Consider the following 12,455-nt stretch of genomic DNA (forward strand, 5'->3'; position numbering starts at 1 on the left):
GCTGCAAGCCCCCACTCACTGCACATCGATTAGGGCACTGGCCTAATCGATCCCCTGAGCTGGTCCCTTTCTCATCTTTGGGGCTTTGGAAATAGAGAGGAGTTGGAGCCAAACCAAGGAGTGTGTTTTAAAGATGCACAGTTGTTTCTGCCCATAAATACTTCCCTATGCATTCCACGTAATCTCTTCTCCTTGTCATCTTGCAAATCGTCAGTACTCCTGTGAAGGGTAACGGGGTGGACTCCAGTCTCTAAACTGTGTATTGAATCATTGCATTGGATTATTGGGTGGGAGATGGAGGGATCCTGAGGAGAAGACATAGCAAAGGGAAAAAGTAAGAGAATGCTCACAAGGAGACCAGCTGGCACCTCCATCTTGGACTTCCTAGCCTCTAGAATGAGATTTTACAACTTTTCATCCGACAAAAAAAGGATCGCCTTGAGCCAGAATACACGTGAGCCCTTCCACTGTGAAAGTTACCATGAACTTGCAAAACAGCTTTCATAGCAGGAGGAGGCAAGAGAACAGGCATGCTGAAATGAGCACTTACTTTTGGCATCGATCAGCTTCTCTCTTGGTGAAACATCAGAAGAAGAAAGTTGCTCCTTTACTTTGGCAACATCCTTTGGATGTAAGAAGTCAAATAAACTTCGTCCAGTCAAGCTAGCCTATTTATAAGGTAGATGTTCATTTAAATTCAGTACCATAATTTTTCTACATTTCTTCATATAAACATATGATAAATACTGTTAAAAGTGTTTTCTTAAGCTCAAAGATACCTCTACCACACTGTGTGACATTAACTTAGTGTTAAAAGCTCAGTGACACTTGTAGATAGAAATGCATGCACACAAAACATATCTGGAAACACACAATGAACGCTTGTTAACATCCCCCAATTCACTTGTTACTTCTAAATCACATTATGATTAAATTTTCTTATTCTTGATAAAGGTAAAGAGATTGTATTTATAAAAAAAAAAAAATGTCCTGGAAAAGGGTGTGGCCACAATGCTCTTGCATCTTCAAGAGATACTCAGGACCCTTCAACTTCTCCTTGACCAACTCATGAGAAAAGTGGCCCACACTCTTTGAGCCATGTCTTCATGGTTGGAACAGAAATACATAGAGGGGAGGTGCAGGAGGGCCTACAGGTACAGGTTGACCAGGTAGTTAATGGCTGCTTCCACCTTGGAATAATTCTGACAATCATGGTTAACTGGTAATAAGGAGCGAAGCTCAAAAAACTTAACTGGTTTCAGAGGCCGAGGATAGCTGAGAAATAGCTCTTATGGCAACTAGAAAAGAGGTTAGAGGGTGGCCAGAGGCTGGAAAAAAGGGTGTCCCTGGGTCTGTTCCATCCTAACACTGTTGGAAGCAAGAAGTAGATCAATGGGACTACTAGGCATACTTCAGTAATATTAAGTGAACATTCATTTCAAAAATCAATTTGCTTAGTAGGGTCACAGGCTATAGGCTCCTGAGGGAGACCTGCAGTATAGACCTTGGGTAGAAACCTGAGTTGGGGATCCCTGGGTGGCTCAGCAGTTTAGCACCTGCCTTCGGCCCACGGTATGATGCTGGAGTCCTGGGATCAAGTCCCACATCGGGCTCCATGCATGGACCCTGCTTCCTCCTCTGCCTGTGTCTCTGTCTCTCATCTCTCATGAATAAATAAAATAAAATCTTTAAAAAAAATTTAAAAAAAAAGAAATGAAAAGAAACTCTACGGAAGGTGCAAGCACCTCTAGCATAGAGCTTGCCTTTAAAAAAAATTTTTTTTTGAAAAAAACATTTTCTATTTTCAAAACTTTGCCGTGAACGTACATACAACACTAAATTAAATTAGATCCCTTCATGAGCTGCCTGTATGTCATGAAGCACATATGAGAAAAAACATATATAAGCTTTAGGGTAAAAGTTAACAAGGAATCAGAGCATCTTCCAAAAAAGGGGAGCAGGGGAACCGTTAAATTAAAAATCATAGCTTTCATTTTATAAAAAATAGTTTGAATAATCTTCTTATAAATCTTTAACGCTTACAAAAGCAGGAAATACATCTAAAATAGTCTTTTTAACACAGACTCATTAGTACATTGTGGTTATGGCAGAAAACAACTAAAATGGCATTTCAGTAGTCTGCATTCTCTTCTCAGCAAATTCCACATAGAATTTAACCAATTTGCAATTCAAAATAAGATTTAACTGCCAACAAGGCCAGACTAGTTGTAATTAGTACCTGAATATTAACCTCTGTTCCATTTAATATATTGTACTAAAATTTTAAATACAGCTCAATGATAGTACTGATAACAATACTTGACTGCATGGTTACCACCCGTGACTACTGCACTGAAAGTTAAAATATACTTTGGTCAGTAAATTAAAAAGATATAAATCAAATAATAAGGCCAGAAAACTTGTTTAAGAATCAGTTTCCTGACCTTAAGTAAACTTCAAATACATCAACAAGGCAAGGAAAATATAATTAATTATACAGAGAGGTCTCTATTTTTTAATCATTTGGCATTTTATATTAACAATTTCCTTGTTTAAAATAGTATTTTATACTCTCGTGCACTGATTATCATAGCTGTCTATGTCTATTTTTTTTTAAATTATGTAACCCCAAGTACAGTTGAGGGAGGGCTACTAATTTCCAGAACTCTCCCTGCGGAGGAGACCCCGCAAACCGAACAGGCAAATGATTCAAGCCAATAGGGGGCCTCGCGGAAGGAGCTAGCTTTCCAGATGTGCCAGGGAAGGACCAGGGGGTCGATGCTGGGGCCTTTCTACTGATTGTACGGCCCAGTGTGAGCTGTAAGTTCTATTTTTTTTTCTTTATGCCAGATATGGTTATATGAGCAGCTTTCAAAATGAGAAAGAAAGCCTTCGCTTTTGCTTTTGTGGGATCCTCAAGGCCTTTCAGAGAGCTGTTTCCCACAGCAAGAGAACAACAGAGAAATCAGTTGTACTTTAGAGCTTGGTGTGTGGGTCTCTAACTTGTTCAGGTGGAAGAGCTCCCTTACAACTTGGCAAGATCCTGGCGATAAAAGGCAGTGTTGGAGGATGGCAGTGGTTGCAGGTTTTTGTTTTTTTGGTTTTTTTTTAGATCTCAACCAAACTAAGTGAAAGCCGTCTTGGACTGAGAAGCCAAAACCAAAACTTCTTATTTTGGAATTTTGTTTAGAACCTGACCTGTGAAGGGGGGAAGTGGAGCCCTTTTGGGACTCCACAGTAGGACAAATCAGCAGGTGTGGATCTGAGGGCACTTTGTGTTTCTACAGAAAGATAAGGCGGCCAAGGCAAACACAGCTGCTTCCAAAGCAAACTGGAAACAGAGATCTGGCTCTGTGATAGGCAAATATGTGGATGGCAGAGGGATTCTTAGGAGGTAAGTCATCCTGGATTTCTTCATTCATTATGTGTTCCTTTGTCTTGCACCTACTGGGAGATGGCTCTGAGCCCATAGGTTGGCTCTCAAGAAGTGGCCCCAGTGGGGAAGCCCAGAGCCAGTTGCATTCACTCCCCTTGAATCTCAGAGGACATGTTCCTTCCTGTTCTGACATCCAGGTGTCAGGAGGACTGTGCAGAGCAGGTCTCTAGGACAGGACCTGTGTCCTGTCCCTTTTAGGGCTGTTATAGTATGTGCCTGCAGATAGAAACCAAAGAGGTGCTGGAAAGTAGAAGAGTAGAGAAAGAAGGGAGATGAAAGGTGTCAAGGGAGAGAGGTGGGACGTGGCTGGAAGATAGTCTGCTCTCTGTCAAGCAGAATGGATGCATTTGGTTTTTTGGGGACATGACATTTTGGCTCTGAAGGGTAATTAAAGTGTGGCACGGTGTCCCCAATAGTTGAGCTCCTTTGCACACAGGAATGGGGCCCGTGCTTGACAGATTCCTCTCAATGCTTCATATTTAATGTTACCTCACAGATAACATTTTTGGTTGCGATTAGACAGCACAATAATCGAGTTTGAGTCCCGAGAGGAGTGGCTCGTTGCACATTGAGAGAGACAAGCCAGTCCTCTGCCCTCTCTTCTTTTTTGACATGTGTTCCATCCACATAGACGGCCACAAAAAGGAAAAGGCAACCAGACCCCTAAATATCAAAGGTAGGGAGAAAGTTCACAAATTTGCTCATCCAGGAGACCCTGAAGACAGCAGCATGAAATACACAATACAAAAAAGGGAAGTAACTTTGGAGACCCCGACAAGCACCTTGGTCAAATCTTTGGACCCAATTATCCTCAATTCCTTTTCTAAATAGCTCAGCAAAGGGATACAACTTGGGATCCAAGTTTTTGCAATAATAGTTGGCCTGTTGGTTGCTCAGCGCTGAATATATTCATTCAATAGACATTCACTGATTGCTTGCTGTGTAACCGACATTCTTTTCAGTTCTGTGAAGACTCCAAAACTAAACACGAATCCTGCCATATCCATATTGAGTGCCTACTATGGGCAAGATATTATGCTCTGTGCTAGAGTGGTGAGCTAAATAGACCCTAGCTTTCATGGAGCTTAGGGTTGAGTAAAAGAAAAAGAAACAGTAATCATATAAATAACAAATCATGCACCCCAAATTCCAATACAGACTTTGGCAGAGACCACCACTGTCTGCTGCTCATACGTAGCCCTTGGTGGCAAAACCAAAAATGAATTTAGTCATGCTAAGCTGAGAGTATTACAGGATATCAGCAGTGTTTGAGAATTTCCCAAATCAAAAGCATTTTCCAAGAAATGCTTCATTTTAGGGCTGTTTCCCTAGTCATTTTTTTTTCTGGTTGCAAGGCCTTCCAAACAACATGCTGTGTGTGTATGGGCACACTTGCTTGCATGTGCACACATGCATGTACTCGTGTGTGTCAGCAGAGTGAAGATGGATAGGAATACTAATTGTGTTCTAAAGTGGATAAGCCATCAGTAGGCTTGTTAGACTACAGAAAAAATTTGTTGGAAAGAGGACAGTCAGCTTCTATTAAAAACTATGATTTTATAAATAAATGAGAAGGTCCCTGAATTGCTACAAAATCCTTTATTTTGTATCAAGGGACCCAAATTAAGTCACCATTTTTGTGAGCAAGCACTCTCTTATCTTTCAGAGTTGCACTTGACTTCAGAACAATGATACATGCAGTTTTTTCTTTTCCCTTCCTATTATTGGTTCTTAGGAATAATAACTTTTATAAGCCAGGGGGCAAAATGAAAGGAGCTTCACTGTTTTTCATATCATGTGACCCTCATCTATCTTCTTTCTCCTTTGGCCCTGTCACCTGTTCACCTAATTTGCATTCCGTTTTTTTTTTTTTTCTAATCCTTGCATGCATGTGTGTGCATGTGTGTTTCACTTTTGGACTTAAGGTTCTCCCTGCCAGATTTCCATTTAAAACCCTTCTCAGCTTTAACTGTTTATTCACAGAGACTTGACTTCCTGTGCCAGGAAGTGAGGCCTTTGCTCTCAAAACCTGAAAATACAGCCTGTGCATTGGCTCATATCTGGTTGCCCAATTCCCTCTATCTCCTACTGCTTTCCCTTGTTCTTGATGCTTCTGGAAGCAAATATGCATGTAGGCCTCTGAGGCCACTTATTCCTGACACTGACTAGCAGGGTCATTGAAAGAGAAAGGTAGGAAAGGCAGGAAGAGGGGCCCTGACTGACTTCCTTGCAACCCAAAGCCCATCCACAAATGGGCAGTTGCTTCTGAGCCAGTGGTGGGGGCTCCTCACAGAGCAGCAACACCTCCTCACTCATTTTGCCGAGGACTATTTTGTGAAGACATTTGTTTTTATGGATTGTCTTATTACTGAGATAGGCAAGGCAGATGAGCCACATTCCATGGTGAGGAAACTGAGGCTGGAAGACTTGAAGTGTTTTCTTTAGTGTCACGGTCAGTAAGGGCTGGTGTCAGGACTACAGCCAAAGTCACCTGATTATTAACTAAAGATGCTTTATTTCCAGATCTTTTATGCTCCTTTCTTTATATCCTTTACTCCTCCTTTTTGGCACTTCTCACAGCTTGTTGAAGTGTATATAGTTGTGCCATTACTGCTTCAGCCCCCCACTAGCTGAACATTCCATGAGGATGGGGTTGTGTTCATCTGTGCATGACTGTGTCATTAGCTAAATACTTGGTGCTCATCATCCTCACAACACCTCCATCATCATCATCATCACCATCATTATCGTCACCACCAACTTCATCAACACTACCTTCATCATCATCATCACCATTGCCTTCATCACCACTGCCTTCATCAGCATCACACCACCTCCATCATCATCACCACCACCTTCACCATTATCATCGCCACTACCTTATTACATTCATATTCATTAAGCACTTACAGAAGTGTATTGGGTGAATGGGCTAAAGAATGTTGGATCTTTTTGGTTTTCTTTTCCTTTCCTGGAGCTCTCTGCCCCTAAGGTTTGATGCTCTTCAGTTAGTTGTTTGTCACAGAGCTATCAGGCATCTCTCCAGTTTCCATATTGATATATGTTATTATATTCTCCCCATTTCTCTTTCTTCTCTACTTCAAAATAGCCAGTCAGAGGAGGAAGAAGATGTATTTGGCCTCTCCAGGAGGAGAAGCTCCCTAGGCCTGAGTGGATATCCCTTTCCAGAAGAGGAGCCAGGGGCTGGGGGTCCATTCCCCCGGGCATTCCGCAGAATCATCTCCATTGAAGAAGACCCCCTTCCCCAGCTCCTGGATGGCAGTTTCGAGCAGCCATTGAGCAAATGTCCAGAAGAGGAAGAGGTCTCCCAGCAGAGGGTGCAAGGGCAAAGCCAGCAGACCAGACCTTTGGAACCCATGCCTACATCTCCTCGTGGGCAACCTGTTGGAAAAGAAGCCTTGTCTAAAGTAAGGACACATCCTGTGTTGGTTTGTAGGTGTCACTCTTATGCCTGTCCATTGCATTTAAACCCAAGAGCCCCAAAGGCATCTCAGGAAGTCAGATGTGGCTGGTCTCATGAATCACCATATTTGTGTCCTTCAGATACCAGCTTGCTCTATTGGACTGAGGGTCACTGGGGAGACTCAGGGGTCCTAGTAAATTCTCTTTATAACTTCTGTTGTTTGCCCTATTCCCTACCCTATGTTCTCTTTTCTGATTCAGATTCAAAAGCATTTACTGAATAACTACTTTAGACAGACACTCTGCTTGGCTCTTAGCATAAAACATCACATACTTTTAAAATTACACATCTTCCCTCATATTTTGTAACTGTTCTCAGCAAAACCAATCATTGCTTTGTAAAGTTTGTGTACCATCATTTTTCTCTAGGTTCCCAATCAGCTAATCTTCCTTTCATTCCCAAATGCCCTGCTTATCCCTCCCTTCAGGGTGATCCTCCTCTCTTCTACCTCCCTGCTGCACTCCCTACCAGGGCTTCTTGATCAATTCTGTAGGATAAGGAGGCCATAGTAAGCATCTTCCTCTGGTTCATGGAGATGATGTTCCTCATCTCATTTGTGACCCAGGAATAGACTCCACAAGCCCTTTACCTCCTACTTGACTGTCTAAAAGGCTACAGAAATGTCCATGACAATGTGAAAGAGGCTCTTCCCTGTACACTGGGGCAACTCTCTAGGACTGAGCCATTGCCACTTGACCATTTCCAAGGGCCATATTAGCATGTTTGCCAGGAAAGCTTTACAACCACTGCAGGGACTTCTTGGCATTGGTTGTCATTTTGGGTACTGGGTTAAGATCTGTGCATATGTATCCCTTCTCCAAAGGGCCTTGGGCCAGGGGGAGAGTGAGAGTTGGATGGCCCCAGAGGTGGGTAGCAGCCCTTCCCTTCCACATACCCTCCCACATCCCCCTCAGCACAGACCTACACTTGGAGGCAGGGAGCACACTGGGGTTTTAAATACCCCACACTATGCTCCAAAGGTAAAAGTATCAAGAGGGAGAGGATGGAATAAAGGGAAAAACTAAGCATCTGTGTGTGCTTGGCCATGTGATCTGATGGGGCACATCAGAAATGTCTATTCCCCTGGGAAGTAGAAGCCCAGGGTGTGAGGCCTGGTCCAGCCCCCGAGGAACATGAGCCCATCTTCTTTCCATGTGCTCTCATTTGGGTGCTGGCTCCACCAGGGGTGCTACCATCCAGTCTGGGATGGCAGCTGCAGCAGAGAGGAAATATGCTCTCTAAGAAGTCACATAGCAGCTTCAACAGAGGGTCTACTCTTTGGAAGAGTGCTATGAGGCAGGCCCTTCCATGCCAGGCTGCTGAAGCATAAATCAGTACAAGCTTTCTGGAAAGTAGTTTGATGACAGGAATCAAGGACTTAGAAATTCTACATTCTTTGAACCAGCACTTCTACTCCTAGCAATTTTTCCTAATAACCAAATTCAGACAAAGATTTAATTCAAAAATGGTTATGTATATTAGCAAACACTTGAAAAAATTCAATAGAATATCATAGCACTGTTAAAAATCACATTTTCAAGGCGCACCTTAGGTGGCTTAGTCAGTTGAGTGTCAGCCTTCAGCTCAGGTCATGATCTCAGCGTCCTGGGATCGGATGGAGCCCAGAGTCCAGCTCTGCACTCAGCAGGGAATCTGCTTCTCCCTCTCCTTCTGCCCCCTCTCAGCTTGTCCTCAGCTCTCTCTCTCTTTCAAATAAATAAATAAAATCTAAAAAGAAATCACATTTTTAAGAAACTTGAGTAACTCAGAAATATTTATAATTTAATAATATATGAGAAAGTAGAATAAATGTCTATGATTGCTTTAAATAAAACATATATTCATCCATCTATATAGAAAAAAGCCTGGAAGAAATGCATTCAAATATGAATAGTGACCATTTCCTGGTGACAGGGTAATTATGAATAATTATTGTTTTCGTCTCTACATTTCTGTTTTTCCTAGTTTTAAAAATTAGCATGCATTACTTTTATTTTCTTAAAGCTTTTTTTTTTTCAATGGCAAGACAGAGAATGAGAACAGATCTTACTCCATTCCTCCATTCCTCCTTACTCCATTCCCCCCACTAGTCTGGTTGTCACACTGCAGATTGTCCCCCAGAGGGGACACAGGTTATATGAGTGAACATGACTGTCAGGTGGGTCCTGCCCAGAGCTGGAGCATCAATGCATTCATCTCCTTGGGCCTGCAAAAACAAAACAAAACAAAAACAAAAAACCCGCTGCTTTTCCTAGAGCAGGACCAGCATAGCCTCTGCAGACAGAACCATCCTGTCCTGCTCTGGGCTTCACATTCCATACCTGTAGACATGCCTAGGGATACACAGATTGCTGCACTGAGCTTTAGTCTCCAACAAATGATAGCTGGAGCAGAGGCTATGCAGGGACCAGCCGAGTCTATGCCTTACGCATTGGAAGAATAAAGAAAACCAAGTGGAGGGCATAGTTTGTGAGTGTGGGTTGTTTCTTTTTTTTTTTTTTTTTTAATTTAGTTGAAACTCCCGTAATTGACCTTGAATTCCCTCCTAAGTACTGCATGGAATTGATTTCTCCCCAAAAGGCTGTTAATGGCTTTTCTTTGAGACTCAAGTACTGCTAATATCTGCTGCCACTCCATTATAGTATTTGCTCAATGAGAGGAGCTAATTCCCCCAAATCCGCTTCTAAATATATTCAAAAGATCTTCCCCATTTGGCCAGGCAGTGCTGGGCTGGACCTGGAGGCAGGATTTGGGTGAGCAAACAAGCAGCTTACAGGAGGCAATGATGGAGGCAATGATCGTGCAAGGCAGCTCCTTACCCTAGCACTCCAGGCTGTCCTAGAGCAAGTCCATCCTCCCCAGTGTCCTAGCAGTGCTCCCAGTCCCTGCCGGCTGGTGGGCAAAAGAAAAGGAGCGCGGTGACCGGTGGACTCTGGAAAGCTCCGCCCAGTGGTCTGAGTAGCAGATTTCCCAGCTTACTGAGTGGAAATCCTTTCCCAGGCAGATGGGATCCTAAATGGAAGCTGATGAGATGGAAGGACGAGCATGGTGCAGGGAGGCAAGAGCATCCTCCATTTGGTCCAGGCTTTCAATGACAGGACAGAAATAAAGGTCCCCTGGACCACCCTGGGCCATCTCTGTCCCTGTGATATACATGTGTCTTCTTCCCATCTCCCTCTTCCCCTGCAAATATCTCACCTGTCCTTCCCCTGCATGGAGAATCTCTGCCTCCTCTTTGAGCCCCAGCTCAAAATGTCCTTTCCTGTGGGCCCCGGACTCCTTATCCCGGCTCCTGGAGCACTTGGAAGCTTGCGTTGCAAGGATTTGTTTCCATGGCTGCCTCCTTTTGTCCACACAAACCAGACCTGCCCCCTTGTCCCTGTGTCTTCACACCCAGCCCAGGGCCTGCAACACAGCAGGCAGATGACAAGTGGCAGAATGAGTGTCTCTCTTCCCTCCTGCTGATGCTAGAAGGAGCCTTTGTGCCCAGAGCTCAAAGCTACTTGCATCCCAGACTCCTGCTAGTCAGTAGGCCAGGTGCTCACCTGCCCCTGGACACCGCAGGGATTGGTTAAAGGACAGGTTGCAGTGGGAGGACGGGTGGGTGACCGTGCCAGCAGTTGGCCAGACTGGGTGCTGTCCGCAGGAGGAAGCCCCTCTCTCCATCCCAGACCGGCTCTTCAAAATTGTGTTAGTGGGGAACTCTGCTGTGGGGAAGACGTCCTTCCTAAGGAGATTCTGCGAGGACCGGTTTGCCCCAGGCTTGGCAGCCACCGTGGGTGAGTTCTCAGAGGGGCCCCCTCTGGGAAGGGAGGGTGTGGGGAAGGAGCCCAGGAAGGGACTGGGAGCCCAGTGGGAGTGGCCGTGGGGTCAGGCTGGTAGGAGCCCATGCCTCTTATTCCCCAGTGAGGCTGAAGGGGCAAGGTCAAGTCTACCTCCCACACTGTGCCAGACGCCGAGCTCATCCCACACGGAGTAGAACCACTGATCACTTGCTTTGTCCAGCCTGAGGGGAACTGCAGTGGCAAAGATTGGCTCTATGTTCCCCTCCGAACCCATCCCCTTTCTAACTTTTTTCCTCCATTTTCAGCAGGGCCCTGAGTTTTCAGGCTCCTCCTGAGGTGCACACTGAGACACCACGAAGCCCGCCTCCCCTGGGGCCAGCAGGTTCCTGCCCTGCTGCTCTGCGTGTGTGTGTGTGTGTGTGTGTGTGTGTGTGTGTGTGTGTGTCTGTGTAGAGGGGAGGACAGTGCTCTGGGTGGCTCCTTTTATTATCACATCTTCCCCATTCTGCATTCCAGGCCTGCTGGGTGACAGCTGGATTTCATCGTGGAAGCTCATTAGGCTCAGCCATTAATGGATGATCATGGCTTAATGTGTTCCCACACTCGAGTAATATTTTATTCAGATAGAAGCCTTTGCTCCCTTCACCCAGGGCTGCTCATTGCATTGGAATGGGTCATAAGAGCCAAGGGCATACTGACCTTTTAGCTTCTACCTTTTGCTTGAATCACTCAAGCAAAAAATAAATCCGTTGTGAGACTACTGTCTACCGTTGAGCCACAGTGATAAGTCTGTATTTGAAAATATATTATTTGTATTTGAAAGTATATTAGTGTGATCTGCATATTCAAAATTGCATATTAATTTGAAAATATATTCTTTGCATTTGAAAATAGATTAATGTGATTTGCATATTTACCATGGGCTTTTATAGTCATCATTTCAATCTATCTTCACACAACCCTGGGAGGGAAGTACTGTTATCAGCTCAATGGGCAGATCAGGAAACTGAGGCCCAGAGAGGCTAAGAGGCTTGTCCACAGCCCCTCAGCTGATATTTAGTGCTATATTGGCTCCCCCACATGCCCCTTCTGTACCATTCCGCAGTATCCCCTAAGCATATTGAATTATATGTGCTCAGCACCCAGCGAGCAGTGAGGACATGTGCCCATTCCGAGGGGTAGGCATGGGTTGGTACAGGCAGGGGAGGTTGCTAAGGTTCAGTGGAACATCAGAAGTTCTGGATCTTTTTTTTTTTTTCCTCAAGATTTTATTTATTCATGAGAGACACAGAAAGAGGCAGACATAGGCAGAGGGAGAAGCAGGCTCCCTGTGGGGAACCCGACGTAGGACTCGATCCCAGGATCCCGGGGTCACATCCTGAGCTGAAGGCAGATGCTCACCCATGAGCCACCCATGTGCCCCGTGGAGTCCTGGATCTTCATCTTGGCTCTGCCACTGATCAGCTATGTGATCTTGGGAAGAGGACTTGTTCCCCCTGGAGGCTTCAAGTTTTTCCTCCTGGAGGATTTGAATCAGGTCCCCCAAGATGGCTTCCAAGTCTGGTTCTCTGTTCAGGGCATCTTTAGTCTTCAGCTGTCTGACAAGCTAACCCTATAAGACAAACATTCCTTGCTCCAGAACGCTGCCTTGGGAGATTTCATGTTTTTCCCCTTCCTCCCAGACTTGCTCCTGTAGTTGGGTCTCTTTCCATATGCTTCAAGCATCCTGTTCTAACTGTTGGGTCTTTTC

At 44.6% G+C, this 12,455-nt stretch overlaps 1 protein-coding gene across 3 annotated transcripts in view; it reads left to right on the forward strand.

Moving 5' to 3' along the window:
- The window catches only part of CRACR2A (calcium release activated channel regulator 2A), a 202,119-nt gene that overhangs the window by 162,575 nt on the left and 27,089 nt on the right, over positions 1–12,455 (forward strand). For all 3 annotated transcript variants that reach the window (XM_072766208.1, XM_025995392.2, XM_072766209.1), the window contains 3 exons: positions 3,288–3,394; positions 6,546–6,864; positions 10,567–10,699. In XM_072766208.1, coding sequence (XP_072622309.1) covers positions 3,288–3,394; positions 6,546–6,864; positions 10,567–10,699 — 559 coding nt within the window. The remainder of the gene's footprint in view (positions 1–3,287; positions 3,395–6,545; positions 6,865–10,566; positions 10,700–12,455) is intronic.

The sequence above is a fragment of the Vulpes vulpes genome, chromosome 8 (assembly GCF_048418805.1).
Source record: "Vulpes vulpes isolate BD-2025 chromosome 8, VulVul3, whole genome shotgun sequence".
Classification (NCBI taxonomy): Eukaryota; Metazoa; Chordata; class Mammalia; order Carnivora; family Canidae; genus Vulpes; species Vulpes vulpes.